Source organism: Fulmarus glacialis, unplaced genomic scaffold (assembly GCF_000690835.1).
Source record: "Fulmarus glacialis isolate BGI_N327 unplaced genomic scaffold, ASM69083v1 scaffold2933, whole genome shotgun sequence".
Lineage (NCBI taxonomy): Eukaryota > Metazoa > Chordata > Aves > Procellariiformes > Procellariidae > Fulmarus > Fulmarus glacialis.
This window is the reverse complement of record NW_009202207.1, coordinates 1-22,811: the sequence shown is the minus strand read 5'-3', so window position 1 is coordinate 22,811 and position 22,811 is coordinate 1. Positions and strand designations below refer to the sequence as shown.

General features: G+C 39.8%; 1 protein-coding gene across 1 annotated transcript; it reads left to right on the top strand.

Moving 5' to 3' along the window:
* The first annotated feature begins 324 nt into the window (after window positions 1–324).
* LOC104074160 (cytoplasmic tyrosine-protein kinase BMX-like) lies at window positions 325–21,875 on the top strand. Its single transcript, XM_009574192.1, is given in 15 exon segments — window positions 325–462; window positions 1,468–1,630; window positions 3,250–3,267; window positions 4,543–4,662; window positions 6,121–6,182; window positions 10,940–11,118; window positions 13,136–13,198; window positions 14,211–14,270; window positions 15,063–15,102; window positions 16,710–16,789; window positions 17,446–17,571; window positions 17,987–18,063; window positions 18,805–18,976; window positions 19,896–20,112; window positions 21,807–21,875. Coding segments are annotated over 15 exon segments (1,584 nt in total).
* The last annotated feature ends 936 nt before the right edge of the window (window positions 21,876–22,811 follow it).

The following is a 22,811-nucleotide window of genomic DNA, read 5'->3' as shown; positions in this document are numbered from 1 at the left end:
TGCTCTTTGCCAGAAAGGATGCATGGCTTTAAAAGGAGAGATCCTCAGACAATAAAGTAACAGAGATGCCTTGTTTAGAACTACCGTGTATCTGTAGCTTCATTTTTTTATACTATGATTGTTTGTACTGAGAGTATAAGCTAAACAACCTAATTTGTTTAAGCAGTATTACTGCTTTGTAACCATGTATTATTACAAAATTTTATAAAACATATAGAGGACAATGACTCAATATATTCATTATTACAGTTTCTATAGTTAGTGTTGTTACGTTTATTAATAGTAGTAATAAAAGTAACTATGATGTTCTTTTAGGGAAATATAATGGAAAATAAAACAATTCTAGAAGAACTTCTTTTAAAGAAATCACAACAGAAGAAAAAAATATCATCAATTAATTACAAGAAAAGGTTGTTTGTTATGATGAAAGCAAACCTTTATTATTATGAATACGACAAAGGGGTAAGATATCATTTTTTTAAGTAAACTGTTCTGAGATTTTCCAGTGTCATCTTTTTCCTCTGGTTTTCCTGTGAAACTTGATTAGACATTATGTGTTAGAACAATACGCGTACTTTGTTTTGGGTAGAATTATAGGGTATCAAATCCTAGTTTCAGTTCAGGAAGACACTTAGCCGCAGGCTTAAGAGTGTCTCTATTCAGAACAACTCTTACAATTGTGCTTATCATTGAGCATCTGTTTGTGTCCTTCCAAAGAGAACTTAAGCAAGTAATTAACATTGGCATATGTTTACACATTGTCTTGAATAGGGATGTTTTCCTTGTTCAGGCTTCCCTCTGAACTGATGTAAATAACTGGCTTCAGAAGTTACTTGTATGAGGCATAATTAGTTCAGGATCTCATCCCTCAGCTGCACAAAGCAGATGGTTAAACTATCCTTGTTTCCTAAGGAATGACTGTATATCACAAAAGGGTGGCTTTTCACTCGGAAGATCTCACATCGGGAATGCAAATATATGTCCCAGGCAACTTATTTTAAAGTTTTTGCTCATTTTCATACATTTGGACTCCTCCTGTGACTTACATCCCATTAAAAAACTGCAGGGAAGCTCAGTGAGAATAAGCTCCATTACCTTAACAAAATCATGAATGCCACGGCTAGGCTTCTGGTTTGCACTTAAGGTATTTTCCTCTTAATTCCTCCTCCTTCTTTTCCTCCTAGTCCTTCCTTCTGCCCTGTACTCCTGCAGTTGCAGCAGATGCTTTCTCAGATGTAGGGCTGTGTCCTGCAATTCTTGTAGCTAACTTAAAAAGGAATTGGATCAATATATTAGATGCAGGTAGGGCACCAAGGAGGTTTTTTACCACCTTTCTTTTAAAGTTTAACAAACCTGAAGCTATAGCTTATACAGCTTGAAATACAAAATTGTACCAAATCGTCAAACTAGAATACTTTATGTTGTGTTAACATTAGTTTACAGTCTGCTGTGTTTTTTCTCTCTTAGAAAAAAGGAAGCAAAAGGGGGTCAATTGAGATTGAGAAAATCCGATGTGTTGAGACAGTGAATCTTGAGGAATCAACACCTCCTGCAAGACGATGTCCTTTTCAGGTTAGCCATGAAATCTGTTTCATTTACATTTCATGTGAAATATGCCAGTCATCCTAAGGTTACACTTAGCGTTCCTGTCCTAAGTGGTGACACCTGATATTGCTGAGTGCCACTGATATTTACAGCAAATAGAAAATCAGTCCCTATTACTGAAGTTGCGACTTTGCTGAAATATTTTTAATTGACTGTGATAGAATTTAGATCAAGTCTTGTTTCTTTTATGTACAAAGGTCTATCAGATATTTGCTTTAATATTATCTGGAATATATAGATCACTACACTATGTGATTATCACTTATTTTAAGGCAGAATTAAGCACTTAAAAATTCTTATTTTAATTCTCACTGTCTCTTTCCACTTCTTTTTGGCCTCAATACCACGCGCAGGATTTGATCCCTGACTGCCTGATTACCGTTCAGATGTGCCACAGTCAGGAAATCCAAGGCTACGCCTTGTATCAGAAGATGCAACTGCACAAAGCACTACACATGTTCAAGAATTAAATGTGATGAGAAAGCCGTAACTTCGAATTTGCTGCCTTTCATCTGTTTCAGTTGCCCACCTCAGGTTCCTCCTAGAGCCTCCCCATCAATCTCAATCCTGTGGGCAGTGGGACATGCAGATGTGAGAAGTGGCCACAGATCCCCTTCTGGAGTGCCACTGCTAGGCAGCGCAACCGCAAGCAGCAGGCTGCTAGGGCGAGTAACAGGGTTGCTGAATAGTGCGTTAATTCATGATCCTGCAATGCCATGCCCAAGGCCAGCCGCATGAGAGATACTTAATATTTCACTGCCTGGTTGATCCTAGGTGTCATTCCGGCCTTCCCTTCCCTTCTCTTCTCCCTCCCCCACTTTTGTGGCACTGAATGACACATTTATGTTAAATTAGTGTATTTATGTCGGGAGTGCATAATTCAGTTAAGTGGGCAAAAGAGTGTATGCTATAGTTACAGGATGGGGGACTCTGTTCTGGGAAACAGTATCTCTAAAGAGGATTTTAGGATCATGATAGTTGAACATAAATTCCCAGTGTGATTCTGTGGCCAAAGGAGCTAATGGCATCCTTGGACACGGAAGCAGGCACATATTGAGTAAAAACACTCAGTATGTTTTGATGCTACTGTGATCACCAGGAGAATATTGTGTCTAGTTCTGGTGACTGTAATTGAAGAAAGATGTTGTAAAGTGAAGAGACGTCAAAGGAGAGACTTGACAATGACTAATAGATTGGATGGATAACACGTTAAAGAGAAAAGCTCACGGGGCTCCACCATTTAACTAAATAAAGAGACAGGAAGCAAATTGATCAGTCGTGTGTACTTACCAGTGGGAGTACACATTGAATGACAAGGGCTTTTCAGTCTAACAAATAGCAATAAAGTGGCATTTGAAATTCGGTGCAGATGACTGAAAAGCAATGCACGCAAGGGAAATGAAACCTTTATCTAACACACACACACACACAGAGTCAGCCCAGGACCAAACATGATCCAAAAAGCAAAGCAGATGTTAGTAATTATTAGGTAGGCATCAAATGAAGCTAGCAGAAAATAGGCTGAAAACAAGCAAAAGAAGCTGACTGTTCATATTGTGTAGCTAAGCTCCAGGACTACTCACTGCAGGGTGTTGTAGATACCAGTTATTTGCTTAAAAAGGCAACTGAATGAATTCACAGAAGAAAAATACCTCTCAAAGGGTGTTAAGTATAAATACATCACCTTTGGATCAGGATTCCCTGATCACTGTACAGCTGCCCTGAGCATATACTCTGCCTCAGTATTTGTTACTGGACACTGTCAGAGACGGGTTCCTGGCCTCGGTGAGCATTGTAGGAACAAAAATAGGCAATAAAAAAAGTGGGCTGTGAACAAATATCCTCCCCGGTTTTACTTGTAAGCCCGTGTATGAGCTACCTCTCTGTGACTCCCTTTGCAAACACAGAAGTAAGAGTATGTCAATTAATTTGCCAATGTTATGGAGAATGTGGACCAGAAGCAGAATGGGAAGCATTCAGCAAACTAACTACATTGAGCCTTCTAGAAAGCAAGATTTTCAGTAAAATCTTTTAAAACAAAATTTGTGAAGAATTACGTTGTGTAATTGATATATGTTGTAATGCTCATGAGACAAATAATAGCATAAATTTTCGACTGCCTACAAGCCTCTTAAAAAGTGTATAAAAAGCACTTGTCGCCGAGGGTTGCCCTGATCCTTTTGCTGCTCTCTCACATGCTCAGGAATCTTGGGTCTACCATGGCTCGCCGCAGCAGGACTGAGAAAGCCATTCCTGAAACCATCAATTTTTAAAGTCTCCCCCTATACCTTCTACATTTCTTTTACATACAGAACTAATGTATCACTAGCACAGTAATACTACTGGGGCCATTTTTCTGCAGTAAACCAGTGCTTTGAATATAAAATAGATATTTCTGTGACAGTGTTCCCTTTTGGTGTGCTTAAATAAGAAATGTATTTTAACAGATACATGTTAGTTTGGATTTGCCATATAGGTATTGAGTATCTTTTCTGATACTGGGTATCAGTGAAAATAATTTTCTTAAAATAGATAGTTCTGGGAAAATATTCAGCATATTGTGATATATGAAAATGTATTCTTTTAATTAGTTTTATTATTGACAGTGAAATCTTTGTAAGATCCATGATTTTGAATCATAGCCGTTGGATCCTGTTTTGGCTTCGGGTGTTTCGCTGCATTGTACTGTATCTCCTTCTTGACATACAGGTTTCTTTCTCAAGGAAACAGGTAGCTGGGGGGTATGGATTTCAGACTTGGGTTTGCATAGAGGAATATGGTATAGATATAGAAATGTGACCAGGATGTGTGCCTAGAGCTAGGAGTCGGTAAGTACTCTGGGGTCCCATGGTTTAGTGCAGCAGACTCTATTGATCATAAGGAACATTCCCATTTTGCAACCTGTCACGTTCTGTTTGGTTTCTTTGTGCTTTCAAGAAATTAAAGACAATTTTGATTTACTAAACAAGTACCATAAAGGATTCTTCATCAACGGGAAATTTCTCTGTTGCAATCAGACCTGTAAAGCAGCCTCTGAATGTACGATTTGGGAGAAATGTAATGTGTTCTTTCATTTGTTTGATTATTCTCATTGATGGTTTTCACAATATTGCCAAATCACATGGACATTTAAGGCAGTGTAATCAGTATAAAAGCTAATCTACTTACACTTTTTCATGTATGTGCTAAGCTCCTTTTAACATCATAGCTGCTATACACTGTAGCTTATAGTATAACTGGGGGAAAGAATACACTAAATTGTATCTGTTGTGTTTGATCAAAAAGTTAGTGACATTTTTATCTACAAAATAAACCATGTGGAATTATTTTTCTCCTTATTCTTAAGATCTCTAGCTAAATTGTAACATTATGCTGTAAGACCCTTCTAGTGATGAGGTCCCATAAGCTGAATGGGTAGGAACAATAGAAGTTCAGCACAAGAGTGTGTATGAATGCGTATAAAACAATACCATTTCATAACTAAATGGAAGTAAAACTGTTATATTAATATATAATTATATTTATATGATTTTTTTTTTCTAAACAGTGTGATTTAACTTGCAGCAGGTTTTTTTTATTCTGACATCTGTTTCTAAAGTATTTTTTGTAGAACCTAGTTGCAATTATTTAGGGGTTTTAGTTCCTATCTGTAAAGACTGAGAGAAGAAAATTTTTAAAGTGGTACCCTCCTAGGTTTCACATTTTCAGAAGGGAATTCCAGCATGTCTATGTACATGCTTAACAATGAAAGGCCACATTTGGGAGAGGGAACAGCAGTTTATGAGTATTTGGGCTTCAGCCTTTTAAAGCTTGATTACTTGGAATTGTAGAGCACTGGTAGATCCACTGATGTCAATCATGATTGAACCTTGGTCTTACGCGTTTACAGTCACAATCAAAAAAGCATAAACCTAAAATTAAAAGTTAAATCCAAAAATGTAAGTGTGAGCAGTTAGGAACCTGATTTAGATCTGTGAAACTGCCTGTAACAGTACAGAATTTGCTTTTGAAGGTTGAAATTAATGATATAGGATTATCTACTATTACTACAGGTTTCATCATTATGGAACACTAGATAATGTGAAAAGTTGTCAGCTGATTTGTAACAGTAATTTGAATAGCATTATCTAGCTTCAAAACCACTTGTTATAAAAGCAAATAGGGCCATGAAACCCCCGGTCAGTGGCAAAGACAAGGAAATACCTCATTACCGGTCATGGATGTCTTAGCCAAGAGAAGAATTAAAAAGAGAATTTTTGTGTATTTCCCTGAATTTGTATTTTGGCATAGATGAAGACAATGGTTGATGGGGTTTTTAAAAATATTGAGATGGTGCTTGAATTAAGAGAAGGTTGGAAAATACAGAGCAAAAGCAGGTCAATACCTCAGGGAGGTGAAATGTCAGCTGTCATGATGCTGTTGCTGCCACTGTATAAATCTGCAAGTGAGAAAGCCTCAGCAGATAAAGCCTTACTTAAATTCATGTTTTATTCTTTATTTCTCCCTCTCTTCTAGCTGTGACTCTGTGTTGCACAACTGGGTCTGTGAAACCACTGCCTCCAGTCCCTCAAACGCTGGTAGGTGAAAATGTTTGAGTATCTGACTAGAGGGAAACAGCTGGCACCCAGATGGTAGGGAGGGCTGTGGGACGGGATGGAGAATTGCAAACAGCCACTCGCTGGAAGCGGGTGTAGACCTCTAATCTGCAGTGCAGCTTCAGCATCCTTCTGTCCACCAGCATGTCAGAGAGAAGGACTCATCTCCTTCTTCCATGTGCTGTAAATGGCAAACTGGGAAAGTCTCGGTCACGTTCAGTTCACTTTAACGTGCTGGCGGCAGTACTGGCTACAGCCCTTGTAGGAATGTCTTTTACTTCATACACTTATTTCCAGTGGGATCAGGGAATGCTAACAAAATTAGCTGTCTAGTGTGTAGGAGGTCCCCATTCCTAGAGATGCCAAAAACTCCCCTCCACCACCCTCCCCAGTGAAAATGGTGCTCATAGTACTTGGAGAAAACACTGCTAACTGAAGATGTAATCAAATATACCTGCTTTGCATGGGTGAGGAATGGTGGATGAACTGCGTTTATCTCAGGCAAGTCCCAAGTTGTGCTGCTCTGGGGTTGGGTCTACAGATGGCTGGTTAGGAATGTCTGTTTAGCCCAACTTTACAGAGACAGTCTCTAAGTTAATGAATTGGGAAGTGCCTCTGAGCTCTTTATGTGCTCTTGCCTACATCTTGACTTTATATAGGACAGAAACCTGGGAGTGCGGTATCCCACCAGCACCCACTGGGCCTTGCTGTCCGTCTGAGAAAGCAAGGCTTTCACAGATCCAAAAAGAAAAAAAGGACACCCGGATGCCAAAAGGCACTGCTCGTGCTCAATTCTGCTTGAGTCCTCTAGCAGTTGCTAGGTGAAGAAGGGCAATAGTTGGCAGGGTTAAGAATAAAAGCAAGACTGGAAGATCTGCTTCTATGCTTATTTCCTCATCTATCTCCTCCTGTACAAATACAAAGGCAATAGTGGTGTCTTTGACCTTAGTTTTACTGCCCATCCTAATTACTGAGGTTTGTAGGTGGGAAGGAGGTAACAATGACAAGATAATAGAAGAGAACAAAGTTGCTTAAGTTATGATGTTTTTATCTATTTAGAAAAGGACTAACGGTATGGTCTGTCTGTGTATGCACAGATTGTTACCCCAGCCTCCTCCAAATTAAACTAGATTGGGTTTCAAATCATGTGACTTTTAATTTGTATTTCCTGCTTTATTTTAATTTGCCTTCTGTTCTGTATCTTTAGAACACAGTCTGGGTCTATTTTCTAGCCTCTCTTTGTTAACCAGAAAGTAACTTAAAGAAAAAAGGAAAAAAGCTGGAATTTTTGTGTATATAGTTGACATGGACAGTCAGGGCTTTAAAAAACACATAGAGTATCAAGAGACAGAAGATAAAATCACAAGAACTGTAGAAGGGAGCTTTAAGAAAAACAATAATAAAACCCTGGAAAGAAGCTATGAACAACAAACCTTTTGACATTTTTTCTGATAATGAGATTTGAAAGTAATAGCATTGTGAACACGCAGCAGCGTAACTTGTTTTGAATACCATGGTCTGTTTTGCCTGGCTTCCATCAGGAGATGCTTTGTCTATCTGGAGAGATCGTCAGTCATGCAAATCTGCTGCTGAACATGCTGGCTTCTGCTAGGCCTTTATGATTTGTTATTATTATCTGCTTGAGTTCAGAGAAGATATTTTGAAAGGGAAATTTAAAAAGTAGGGACATGACAGTTTTCAGATGGGTACTTCTAAAACAGGTTCAGTAAATGCAGATATAGTAACTACCACATCTGGTTAGAACAACTTGGCTTCATTTTCCCAAGCCATATGATATAATCAGGTTAAGAAGGCTAATACTGACTTTTCATGGTGAGGAACAGTCTATATTTAGTGACAGAGCTACTTCTATAAGCCCTCAGCTCATTTTTACTTTGCCCTTTCATCTACTCAGTTTGATCATCAGAGGTTCCATCATACCCTCGGCCTTCCTTTCGCCTATCTCAGTTCATGTCCTTCACCTCTCCAGCCTCTGCAAGTCTTGCTCCCTTGCTTTCTTCCCAACTGACCAGAGGCATTACCTTTGCATGTTGGCAAAACTGACCAGAGGCATTACATTTTGCATGAGGCATTACTTTTGCATGCTTACATCCTGCAGCTTTGATGCCTCTGTCCCGTTCATCGTTTCAGCATTATATGTCTGGTCTCCCACAGAGGAGCTGGTTCCTAAAGAGTGATGCCATTACAAAGACTAGTGGGCACAAAGGTCCCTTCACGGGAACCAGTGGGCACTTCCCCAGTGGTTTGATAACAGCAGGAAGCAGGAGATTCCTGCCTGAAAAACACTTTCACCGCTGCTGGTGCCTGGCATCCACTGTCTTTGCAATGGCAAATGGCTCATGTAGGTCAGACCAATAGCGCAGTAGACCAGATAGAAGTCCACTGCATGCACACATGTGTCTTCTCATGCTTATGTATTGGACGAGTTTTATGGAAGCTGAAGTGATCCAGCATATGCTTCCAGCTGTACGGTAGGGGTGCAGTTCTGCAGATAGTAACCATTCCCTATATGCACATCGCAGCTGAATCTCAGACTGTCACCTACAGCTCTCTCTAGATGACAGTGGCACAGTCATCAATATGAAAAACCACAATAATATCACTGCCAGCATAAAGAAAATAATAAGATCCACTCAGTTACTGTTAGGAAATGCTCTGGGGCTTTTAGCCAGTGCTGGAAATGGAAAACTGTATATATGGACACAAATCAGGACATTAATCTGTACCAGGTTACAGATTAAGTCCATCCGGAATATTGCAACAGACAAATACACATCCAGCAGTGAAACCCAAAAGGATGCAAATCTGATGTGCTCATCTTTGGCTGGTTCTTTTCCCTGGCAAGTTGGACAAAGCAAAACTCATTTCTGTGATAATAATTCTTTATACCATTTACGTTGGCCAATGCTCTGCAATTTCTTCTGTTCACATAAAAAGATGAAAGCTCCATCAGAGGATGACACTCTGATCATTCCACAAGCAAAACACAGGAAATTAAGAAAGAACAATTTAATCTCCAAAAATTACCAAGGCCAAATGTCAGAGGTGCACATCTGCTCATAAACACATTTACTGAATATCAGCTTGCTCTAACATCACTAGATGCTTTAAAGAGAAATTTAATCTCTGTATTATAATTTTCTCCATCTTTCTGACAACTGCAACTCTAGTTCTGTCATTATTCCACAAAGCAAATGGGCAGTCTAAGACTTGAATCCTGCACACGCAGGCCCTCAAGCTATAAGCTCCTTTCCACCGAAGTTAGATATGACCGACAGGAACCACCCTTACTGGGTTCAAGCAGTCATTCTTGATGTGTAACAGACCCACTCCTAGTCAAATGAAGAGGACTCTGCTGTGAGTGATACCTCTTTAAACAATGAGTACCTCCACTGGAGCTTAGTGAGATCAGATTGAGACTTTGTGTGTTTGCAGGAAGAGATCATGTGTGTCTTCTGGCTCAGTGGACTCAATCAGGCATTCACTTGGCTCTTTGGTTTCTCCTTGTTTAAATTAATTTTAAAAATGTCAATAAAGAGGAAACAAGCAAACATACAAAACCATGGTCACTTGGTCTTGCCTTAAAGGAATCACACCCTGCTTCAGGACACTTGGCATTTTTCCCTGGCATTGCATTACACTGGTTTTCAATTATAAATAGCTGTCATTCGGAGCCTCTTCTCCTAAGTCTTTCTTATTTTCCCTCATCCTTTGCTGTCAGTGTTTCACATGTAGTTTTCTCTGCTTTTAAAGGATTGTGATGTCTGGATTTTCTCAGTTATGACATTTCCCTGATTCCTAAATGCATTTCAGTGCCTTAATTTTAGATGGCCTTTTGCCTATGGTTAGATTGATGTCACTTAGCTTTAATGCCAGGCTTCTTATCCAAGTCATTTGTGTAGACCTCCTCAACAATCAGTGATGATAGGTAGACGCTTCTGTAGGATGACGCATTTCACATGAAGACACGTGTCAAAGCTAGGTAAGATGAATCCCATAGTTACATACCTACACTTGTTTAACCCTGCATAGGGCAAGTTAGGCACCAAGGAGTGGGATTGCTTATATCGAACATGCTTAGCAGAGAAACATCAATAAAACATGGTAAGGAAAAGGAATGATTTAGAATGAATGTAGCTTTTTGCTTTCAGTGATTAGTAATAACAATTGACTAATGCTTGTTGTACTTCATGGTAAGTAATGTTTCCTATTGATGAAAAGCTGTTCAAAAAACTGAAGTTATTTTATAATACTGTGATGGAGTCTTTTGATACAACAGGACATCATCGCACTTAGTTATAGTAAAGCACAATTTGATCGTGTGGTGTCCAAAGCACATGAATTGCAAGTGTTCATTAAGTAGTATAGGTGGCAGGCTTTTGACAGGAGTCAAGTCTATCATGTAATCCTGGTAATGAGAGCTTCCTATTACTGCAGTGTCAGCCTCCACTCAGAGTTAATTGCTTCTGGCATCATTATCATGGAACTTGGTTCTCTTCTCACCTGTCTCACAAATGTTGACAACAGTTTCTGGGCTGTGCTTCTAAATGGATGAGGAAAAAGCTGCACGCCTGTGCCCACCTTCTTAGCTTTGATTAATTTGCCTAATATCATTACACACATTGAAGATATAAGTGATCGTGTACTTGTCACGTGTTATTTCTTACTGTACCCTGTGCTGCATCTCCTTATCATTTTATTTCCTCTGTCTTCAAAAGTGGAAACATAGAAGCCTGCTTCAGGTGCTATCCCCAGACAAGTTGGTCCTGAAAATGCCTGTGGCCCAATGCAACTATGAACCCAAAGGAAATTCAGCTATCCGGCTTGTCAGAAGCAATAAATACTATGTATTGCAAGAGGAAGATTCTGACTGGTGGAAGGTAAGGGATTTGGAAGGGTAAGTATGTGCTGCAGAATACTTTTGTTCCATGACCATGGTCTTCCACATATCTCATCTTCATAGACAGCACTGCAGGCAGTCCTGGTACCTTTTGGGATCTATGTTAGGATTACCTTAGTAGCTTTTAAACCTTGCTCTAGAAGCCTCATTGTCTTCTGTACAACTCCATTTTCATCACCATCCTTGGCTGCCAGGTTGAGTAAGATTTACAACAGTCACTGCCTGGTATATTAAGATAGTACCCGGTGGCCTTAATTTTGATATGTGCCTGAAGAAGGGCTTGTGTATACAGAAGCTGTCCATTTTTTCCAGCTATTTAGTTTAAGTGAATAAAAAGATAAAATCTCTCCTCACAAATGTTGCCACTCTTGTTTGCACTAAACCATTTTTAGACAATCACCGTTACTACTGCAATAGCAGTGACAGCAGACAGACCAGTGAGAACTGCTGAAGCACAAATCACTTATCACTTCAGTCTCTCCCCAGCTTTAGCAATACTTTTTCACAGAGAGAGGGCACCTCAGCCTGCACAGGACAGAAGAGTTTAATTGTTCTCTTTGAGGTTCACAAGTGGAGGAATCCCCTTCAGCAACTTAAAATACGATATTTTTCATTAATATCCAGCTGGGGCAGAAAAGAGCGTCTCTTCCCAAGTTATTAAATGAGAAACAGCTTTAGGAGTACACTGGAGATAAAGGCAGTGCAATAAACAGGAGCTGCCTGGAAGAGATAAGATTCCTTGACTGTCTCATGATGGATAATAGCTGAGTTTGATTTTATATGCCTGACAGAAATGTGGAAGGGAAGAATTTTTGAGCTAGAGGATGCCCAAACTGGTTTGGAACAGAATGAAATTACTTGATCCACTCATAATTCACTGATTAAGTTTACAACTGCAAGGAAACCAACAAATAAAGCAACCTTAACTTAAGGTAAAGTGTCTGCACTTTATAACTCACAGGATTGACATACTGTTCTAGGTGAAGAAAGCAGCACACAACCCCGGTAACTCAAAGACAATAATAAATTAGTAAGCTGATATATGCTCCTAAATGCCTTCACGACTATTTATGGCTATGTAAAAGCATATGATACAGGCAGCTCTGCTTATAAAGCCTGAGTACAGGGCTCTGAGATGAATGAAGGAGCAGAGGAAGATCAAGAGAAAGGGGGACATTTACAGTTTTTTCTTTGGCTTGAGAAACTGGGACTTTTGCAGGATTGCTTCTGTAAGGACAAGTCACATATACATCAAAACAAACCCTTTAAATTCTGCTTGAAAAAAATTGAAGATCTTGTTTTCCTGAATGGAGTAGGAACAAACATCAGGAGTTACCTGTTTCACCTGTTTTCATGCACTCTCAATTTTCTTCTCGCTCTACTGAGATCTATATTGAAGAAATCCTTCCTTTCTGTGTCCATCCATATTCAAATATACAATTTATTTCCCCTATTTATTTTTCTGATGGGCACCACATACAGCCCACCCCCTTACAACTACAGGTGCCTGTTGGCCCCCATAACTTAGGTCCATCATGCCATGCTGCCAGTTGCTTTAAGAGGTTGCTCAGCTGTCCATATTCACTAAGTTTAGCTTCTCAATCGCATCTGGCATTGTGTCGGGAAGAGTGCTGAGCATACCTATTGACTTTCTGCGTTCGACCTTGGATACTCTGCTGGCACCCATTGTCACTGGCATCCTTCATCACACCTTCACTTCATTACATGGCATGTAATGAAATTGTTGAACAGCTGCTCCAATCTTCCATATGATGAAGCCAATCACTGAGGAAGAAGCCATGTCAATGACTAGCGAAAAGAGTACTTCATTGAAATGTAATTTTCTAGAACAAATTACTTCTGGTAAGTAAAAGCAGAAATGTTTTAACCATGAGCATTTCTGTTAGCGACATTCTAAAAAGTGACTCTGATTAATCCCTTTTCCTATTTTAAGTGACCAAATTTAAGACGCAGTCGTGTACGATAGCTAAACTGTGAACTGCTCATTTTGCAGGAATGAAGGTTTCGTACCGAGCACTTACTTGAGAAAGTTATCTCTGAATGTGGATGAGCCAAGGTGAATCAATGTGCAGCCTTCTACTGCTTAAATGGTTTCCCCACCACTCTAGTAAAGATTAGGCAATATTTCTGGAATATTTTTCTTTTTAAACAACTTTCTGGGTACTAAGCATAAAGTTTCTGAAAGGTATAGAATCAGATACAATTTGTCTTCTTGACTCATACATTAATGCAAAAAACATCAGTTGAAAATCCTGGTTTCATTTAAATCAATAGGGTTTAGCCACTAACTTCAATGACACTGGGATTTCAGTCTTTGTAGTCTTATTTCAGCATTAAATCAGCCTTGCTAGCATTCTCATGCCTTTGTATGTGAGTAGTCCTCTAAAGGGTAAAGGGAATCCAGGTCTGTTGAAATGGTACATCAGACCCATCTTTTCCTTTTTAAGGAAAGTTATCTTGAGTAAGATAACACAACATTGTAAGCATTAAACGTATGCCTAAGTATTTGAATGAAAATCTGACAGAAACATAGCAGATTGTCTCACGGTAAACCATACTTGACAAGATTCAGAGGTTTCCTTAAAAAAAACCCCTAGTCTTACAGTATCCTGTAAAAGGCAGCATAAATAAGAATCATTATTATTTCTTATTACTATTAGGCCTTTTTCTGCCACCTGAACTCCTTCTGTTGTCTGTTATGCTAAGAACATTTATTTGGCAAGTCTAGGGTTGTGCAGTTTTGGAAATCTTCCATGTAAATTTTGAAAAGGTAGATGCAATCTCTTCATAAGGTCACTGAAGGGTTATGTACTTTCATTGCCTGTTACAGCATGCACAGAGAATAGCTGGCTTTCCAACACATTGCACAGTGGAGGGGAAAGCTCTGTAAGTGTTTACCAAGCCATAAAAAAATCCAGACAATTAAATATGTCTCAACTTTTTGAAATATTCACCTTAGACCATGACATAACTACTCAAAAAATATATGTAGTGTGACTTTTAACCCAAGGAAGGTATTTTTCATAACGAGTTTTTCACAATTTCAGCATGTTGTTTTGTCTTTGCAGGGGAAACTCCAGTGTCAGTGAACAGACGTTGGCAGAAGAGCAGAGTATTGCTAAGCATGAGTGAGTATAGAATATGTCTTCATGAGAACCAAAAGCTTCTTTGGGCGGAGATTGTCTTTCCACTTTACATGTCCTCTATAGCTCGAGCAATGGTATCCTACATATGGCTGTCATAATAACGATAATAATTATAGATATTGTCATCAGCAACATCACTGTCCACAGACTTCCAAAGGCATGAATGTGTTTTCAGACAAAAAAAGGCATTTAGACAAATCAGTCTAGTATGCTAATAAAGAGATGCTTCTTAAAAGTGAACTGCTATTAGAAAGGCTTCTTTGGAGCTCCCTGAACTGATCTGACATAGCATGTTTGGTTTATTTCCTCCATTTGAGATCTCTCAGTTTACTTAAATATTACAACAACCAGAAGGTTCAAGGTTAGAGGAGAATTATGCACCTCCCACCTTTTAGGAACACAGCTGTGTCATGGTCTGCAGGAGACAGAGCAAACTACTTCTGGTAAAGCTCCTGTCAGAGCATTAGAGCAGCGGGATCCTCCTCTAAGGATTTACTGTAAAAAGTCAGAGTCACAGAGTGGGCCCAGATATTTCAGGAGGAGACCCACTGGATGGATGAGAGGAAGCAGACGGGAACTAGTGGTTTCCCTTTTATCTCATGGCCTAGAATCACACATGCAGGACAAGTCCCAAGTCTACTCTCTGGCTTTTAAAAGCAGTTTTGAAAATATTTATGATGTCTGGCATTTTTCATGTGTCTGCTGTGCCTTATTCAGAAATCAGCCTGTGAATAAGCAGCCCAATATTTCTCTTTGCCGTTGATATGGTGGTAATATCTCTTGTGCCCAGTCTGAGCAGCTGCTCTGTCAGAAGGTCCTTTATCGCTTGTATATCAACAACCATGGAAATGTTTCTGTGTCTGTTGTCTTTGCTACACTGTGTAGCTAGAGGATGCTGATGCTCTTCAAATAGCTGTAGTATTACAGAGTGCTAGAAACTTTTGTGCTAAGTTGCTATCGATAAATAGATCTCCAAAAATGCTTGGATGTGTTAATGGCTTTTCTACATAAATGAACAAATGATGCACCTCTAAAATACGCTTGGAACAAAGCCACACTGAGTGCGTTTCCTCTCAAAACTCTGCTTTTTGGTTTTATCTCTAGGCCTGTGTTGTTTGCTCCAGTGTGGCTCTTTCTGCAGGTCAGTCTAGAGGAATCCTCTGTGACGGTTTTACGATATATAAATGTGGAGTAAAAGAAGTTCACTCAGACAAGCAGACAACCCTGAGCAAACTCAGTGCTATGCCCACTGAGCATTGGGGATGCAGCTGACTAGGAGCAAGGATAGATAGCACCATACGGCTAGTCAGGGGTACAAGTCTTTACAGCAGACGACTGCAGAACGACTTTTCCATGTACCTTCCTGGAGGAGACCCAGCCTTAGCCATGCTTTGTGCTTGAGTATGCTGTGTTAAGAAGTTCTCCTCTTGTGGCTTGCTGCTTTCTCACAGCCAGTCTTATTGGTACTCAGCCACTAACAACTTTGGTATAATCTGACCCTTTGAGAGCCTCAGCTCAGTGTCCTTTCCCTTAGACCTGCACCATAGGTTCAGGAATGAAATTCAAGTGTGGCAAATCACTGGAGAAAGGCAGTTGTGTCCCTGTCCCAAAAGGTGCTGGATACTCCTGACTCCAGTTAACTTTAAGGGGACATGAAGTTTCCTTTGAACTTCAGAGCAATAAACCGTGGCCTGTATAAGAGGTTCTAGATGTCTTCTTTCCTCCCTGCAATAGCCGTTCCTAGCACATTAGAGGTGTAGCTGTTAAATGAACTCTGAAAACCAGAATTTCCAGCCTGGTATGGTAAACCATTAACAGAAGTAAAAGCGGATAGTGAAAGTTAGGACTGGAGTACCACATAAAGACTAAAAATAGTCCAAATATAATAGAGTGCAGTGAAAATCTTTCTACTTATTCAGTAATTCAAAAATACTTTGGCAATAGAAAATGCATCACTCTAATGCATTATGCAAAGGAACTGAGTGTGGTGGATAGAGCTTTTACTCAGATGGGATGCCTGTGGCAGTGTTTGGGTCTTATAACGTGTACCTCCTCTGGAGGGGACATGAGGAAGGAGATGGGGTTAACAACTCTCCATGTCCCCAGTTATAAATCTGTATCTGTGCACCAAAACAAAATTGCAGACTGCTTGCTTCATGTCTGGGCTGGGGAACAGCTCACCTGATTTTAAACATTTACTGTGGGATACCACAACCAGTTACCTAGACCCTCTTTTTAGTGGAGAGAAATAAATATTTCTAAGGTATAATTCATCTTGTCCTAATGTAGTCCTTAAACGAGGTCAGATGAGTCACGTCTCCTTTTCTCCTATGCATACATTACAGTGTAAAAGCCTAAAGTTCACTGAAATGAATCCCAACCTCATTGTTCCTTATAACTTTTTTTTTTTTTTTTAATTAGGGGAAAGAAGGTGCTTTTATGGTTCAGAAATCTAGCCAAGCAGCAGCGTATACTGTGTCTGTGTTCAGCAAGGTTCCTGAGTGAGTATCCAAAGAATGCGTACCATTTCTATGAGCGTGCTATGGGCATGCTACTTGGTGTGACTGGTCAACAACAAAATCTCTACATTGTGTTAAAGGTGAACTTCAGGCACATTCGGGTCATATTAGTTATTTGAATTCGTGCATGACAGTGGCTCCCTGAACAGGGGAACGGAGGTCCAGAATTGTGTCATCTAAATATAGGCATGTAACAGGCACATGATCTAGGGGAATAGTGGGATCTCAGGAGCGAGACAGAAGGAAGGGAAGGGGAATGGGAATGGGAAGGGGAATGAGAAGGGGAAGGGAAGGTGTTCAAAATTAGATGTAGAGCCATTGCAAGGGTAGTATATGAAAGTCTTTTGCTCTAGATGTAACTGTTGGGAGACAAATACTGACCACCAGACTACATTAGAGTATGCAGCAGAAGTCTCCAATGTGCTAGGAGCCTATACTATATGGCCAGCGGGTGTTAAGGGGGGAAAAGCAGACTGAGGCAAATGTAATAGTCTTCCTGGTGACATCTACTACATATTTTGTTATTTGGCCAGCTGGAGTGTTGCAGTTCATTCAGGAACAAACTAATCTATTAAAGCGTGGGCTGGAAGGCACTTTGCAAGGCTTTGACATGTACTGCATTTCATGATGTTTTCCAGAAGTAAAAAAGGAACAGTCAAACATTACCATGTGCACAAAACCCCTGAGAACAAGTATTACCTTGCTGAAAATTACTGTTTTGAATCAATTCTCGAGTTTATACGCTACCATCAGCACAACTCGGCCGGTAATCCTATATGCTCCTTCTACTCGATTGGCTTTGGCTTAGGCTTCTGGACTTCTCAGCATTATGGTGAATCTCTTCCAATATTGAATACTCTAAATATTGAAACATCTCTTGGGAGAGTTTGGGTGGAATTTGATCTAACATATTCACAACTAATACAGTTGCTTTCGTTTGCTGTATGGTGCTTTTTGGTATTGTACTACCTCTTCTTGCAATACCTCTGCTGGACTTAAGCACAGAAAAGTTTCAATCTGTGAAGTGATGCAGCAGCTGCTGAATATTGAATATTGAATATCTGTCATTACCTGGATGTTTGTAATATGGCAGGGAGAGGGAGGTATTAGTTTCCCTGTATTTTCTTTGATTTCAGAAGACTCGTGTATATATTGTGACGTTTAGCATGTTTTCTTTGTGGGTAAGGTGACAAGGTGCCAGCATGCAGTGTCTACGCAAGTAAATAAAGTCCCATCCACAGCTTCATTAGGAAATGGTATGAAGATAACTTTCCTTTTTGAAACTGGGGTCAGTCTTGGCCACCAAGAAAAGAATAACCAGAAAATCATGACTCTTACTGCTTTCAGGCTTGCAGGAGGTTACAGAATCTTTGTTTGGTGGCCATTTCTGTTTGTCCATGCAGGAGGCAACGTGAGAATTTGGGAAGGATGATCTTTCAGTCAATAGCTCCTTCTGTAGTTTCCTCTTGTCCAATGTAGCAGTGAGACTTCATGGTTCTATGAAATAGAGTATCCCTTCCTACAAGTGCATCTAGTCTACATTCAGGGCAACGTAAATGCAAAGGCATTTTATATCAACCTTTATGTTGTGCCCTTTTTAAGGCATTTTATGTCAGGTCTTATATCAACTGTGCAAGACCTTGCATGCTTCCTTCCCCAGCACATCTGAGTCATGGCCATTCTTTCCTTTTGCCACGTTACCTGGCACAGTAATATTTGTTCTCCAATCTCCAACATGAAAATATATCATAATTTGATGCATAAATCTTTCTCAAATCTATTTATAAGGCTTAAACCTAAGCAATAGCAAACTACACTTGTAGGAAGTGTAGTCTCCTTCCATAACTCAAACACAAAGCTGAGAGACAGATGTGTTGTTTCAGTGTGTTGTTTCAGTGCTGCATAGTTCTGCAACCCTCTAGAGAAAACAACAACATTGCATGTGGGGGATACCACGCTTGCATTTTTTGCTAAAGGGATTTCTTCTGTCCCACTAGGAATCTGGGAGCTGAAATGAGAAGAAATTGTTCTGTTGAGAGAGCTAGGGAGTGGTCAGTTTGGAGTGGTGCATCTAAGAAAGTGGAAGGGACAATATGATGTGGCCATAAAGATGATTAAAGAGGGAGCAATGCCAGCAGATGAATACATAGAAAAAGCTTAGACCATGATGTAAGCTATAGCGTTGCTTAATTATTTGGAAATAATGATCTCTCCAAACATTAATCAGCGATGTATAACACACACAAGAAAAAGAATTTCCTCTTAAAAATAGCATTAAGTAGCGTTGAGTGCACTAGGCACAAGCTAAACAGGTAGCCATATAGGATATTTGAAGTATTACCAAAAGAACTTCACAAAGATTGATACGGTCATCTACAAGGTTTTCAATTAACATCTCTTCCACAACTTCAGAGGTTCCACATAAGTCACTTAAAACTCTGCTTCATTAGCATTTAAACAGAAACTGTTAGAAAGCTGTTCCTGCCATCCTGCAGATAGGAATGAGAGACAGATCAATAACTGAGAAATGCCAGAAATACGAACATGAGACTTGAAGTTTTAGTCTCTGACTCTGAAGAGATAAGGATGTTAGAATTTCCAGTGAAATTCCATGAGACGATAATTGAAGCATACGAATTCAAGAATATTTCTTACATCTCGTATACCGAAGGAATGCACTACATTCCTGTCAGTTAACTATCTGATATGACCAGGATTCTCAATGTGAAAATTTTGCAACATGGTTTTAGTAGAAAACTGGTCCACCCCACCAACTCAGATCTGTTTTCTCCCACTAATAACATTGCACTTTCGCGCTGCTAAATCCTATTTCAGGTTTTGACTATAAAGTTGTCATTTCATCAATACTGAGTCTTCTTTTGATTGTCATCAATACTGAGTTTCAAAGTAATCAGCAGAAGGATACTCGGTTCTTCCTGAAAAGGAATATTTGAAGTCTGAGATGGGACTGTATCCAGTCTCAATAATTTCTTTCAGTATGTTGTATTAACACTTGAAGAACAAAACTTACAGAAATGCACAAGAATCTCCATTTATTCTTTGCATATTTTATTTTTATTTATTTCAGGAAATTTAATCGTCCCAAACTTGTTAGACTGTACGGTGTATGCTCAAAATCATACCCCATCTATCTAGTGACGGAATACATGCCTAATGGCTTTTTAGTTAGCTGCTTAAGGAGTCATGGGAAGGAACTACAACCCCTTCAGCTTCTGGAAATATGTTATGATGTTTGTGATGCTATGGCATTTCTGGAGAGCTGTCAGTTCATACACAGAGATTTGGTAAGCTATCCCACGGGAGAAGTGGAACAGGGAAGGTAGGGGAATGACCTAACACTAGGCAGTCCTACCCCTCAGGATCACCCACAGCTGCACTGGCTCTGTTGACGCTCACCCCAGAAAGGGTTGCGGACCGCTGAGCAGAGACACCCAGCTGGCTCCATGCAAGGCAGCTCTGGACAAGCAGCACTAAAGCCACATGTAAATAGCACTGCCCACAAGCTAATACGCTCTGCTTGAGAGCTGAGCTGACAGGTCTGCAGCACTGCATACTGTGCTGCCTCCATTTATGGGCTCCAGCCTCAGGGATTTATGCACCACTTGGCAGCACAGACATCCAATTGTAAAATCAGCCCACTGAAGTAAAGGATTCTGTCCAATGATGCTGTAGTGCTCCAGGAGAAAGCGGTGCAACATTAAAGATTTGGGTTACTTAGGTTGTTTTTTGTTTAGTTAGGGATTTATCTAATTGGGAACTGTTTCTCTTATAAAACAGGTGTGAACAAGGGTAAACTGGAATTAACTCTGGTGCATTGCAAGCAGGAGCAGAACTTGAAAGTGTGCAGCTACCTAGCTCTTTTAAATACATTTATCTGCCAGTTTTCAAGCAAGTATTTCAAGTTGCTTGTGATGAAAGGATCAGGCCTTTCAAGGACTCAGACCACAAGTTTATGCAAAACTTAGCTTTCAAGAATGCTGGCTTTGGGGAAATAAGCTGTTATTTTATTGGCCTATTAAAAGTGAACCTAGCCAAATTTCTGGTGCATTGTCCTTCAGAGTCAGTAGCAGTATTTTGCCTTCTAACTCTAGACAAAAATATGTTGGAAGATTTGTGACAATTTATGTTACAGACTTGCTTAATTTTCCAGTAGGGGTTCAGTCTCCTCAGGTAGCATTTTAAATGTCTTGTTGATGCTTTCAAAGAATTGCCTTTATGAGTAAACAAAGTTGTTAAATGCATACCTCACCAATTTTCACACCCTGATTCAGAAATCAACAATATCAGACAACTTAAGTAGCAGAATTCAAGTTGTAAATATAAAGTCAGTTTCCCAGAAACTGGCTGTGCACCATGGGAAAACAGAAATAAAACTTGAGCTTCATTTCAGGTTGAAAACTGTAGGTGCAGACTGTATCACAGAAATTAATAAGCATGCAGGCAGAGAATACAGCCTTAGATAAATGTTTTCAAGTGATCATTTGCAGAACTAGGCTTATATTGAAATTTTCATAAATCAAGCTGTTTAAATCACCTTGCTCCACTTTGTTTATAGTGCCTTGCAAATAATCCAATCAATGTTTTTCACTTTTTGATGCCTTGGTAAATTCTGAGACTACTGAAAAGGACCCTGGAGTAGGACGCCATTTGAAAGACAGGGTTTAGTTTCTGGCTCTGTTGCTGTTTATCTAGGTGAATGTGTGTTTCTTACCTCTGTTTCCTCACCCCTCAATGTCCTTATTTGAAAAGCCGGGATAATGGTAAAGAATGGTTTTCAATCGATAGTCAAAAAGTGAAATAAGAAAGCTACTTACTGTTCCCTTACAGTTCCAAACTTAATTGCTTCAATCAAAGAAGGTCATTATTCATTGAAATGCTAGAGGACAGAAATTGTTATTAGCAAATTACCAAGACACGACGTTATTTGCTCCTCTTTGTATTTTTTCCACTCACCTCTTTTCTCATTTCTCTACTAAAGGCTGCCAGGAACTGTTTGGTTGACAGTAATCTTACTGTGAAAGTATCTGACTTTGGGATGACTAGGTAAGTAAAAGAACTTGTGAAGCTATGATGTTAGTGTATATATAGTTTACTGGCATTGGTCAGCTAGCAACTGGCTGTTAGGAAAGTTAAGCCGCAGGGCGTGATACAGCTCTTTGTGTCTCCTTTCCATTAACAACCATAAGGCGTTATGGGGTTAGAATAAAGTCATTCTGCTGTCTCAAAAAGTTAAGGCTTGAAGGCCAATCGCAGCTGAGAGATTTCACTAGTCATGTTTGTTAAAAAAATCTCAGGGTTTACTTTGTGTACAAGATTTTCACCTAATGAGGGGGCCAAATATTTTAATCAGCAGCCTCAATGGAGAGAAGTTGGAGAGGAGGAGCAGCCTGGAGAACCTGTCCTCTGAGAAGAGGCTGAGGGAGCAGGCTGCTTAGTCTGGTGAAGAGGAGGCTAAGAGGGGATCTAAAAGCTGCCTATAGCTACTTACAGTTACAAAGCTGATGGAGCCAAATAAGTTTTATCTGTGCCAGGTGATATAACAGCAGACATCGGCCACATACAGTAGCTTGGGAAGTTCAAGCTGGAGAGTAAGACAAGTTGTTTCCCCAGGAGGGTGGTGGAACAGTGAAACATGCCAGTCAGGGAGACTACGAGATTGCAATCTTTGGAGGCTTTTAAGACTTGGCTACACAGAGCCGTGGCTGACCTGATCTGATGCTGGGAGCAATCCTATTTCAGCAGAAGGCTGGGCTAGATGGCCTTACAACAGGCATTTCTATGATTCTGCATTATTTCTCTAATAAGATGATAGCAATTATCTGTTCTATAGATTATAGCTAATGCCTCTATCAGGCATTTCCAATTTCCCATTGGAAATTTGGGATTCTGCCCAGGCTTTTCTTAGGAACCTTGTGATGTACAAGGAAGAAGCAGTAAATAGTATTTCACCGTAACTCAGTGTCCTGGTTCCGGCTGGGACAGA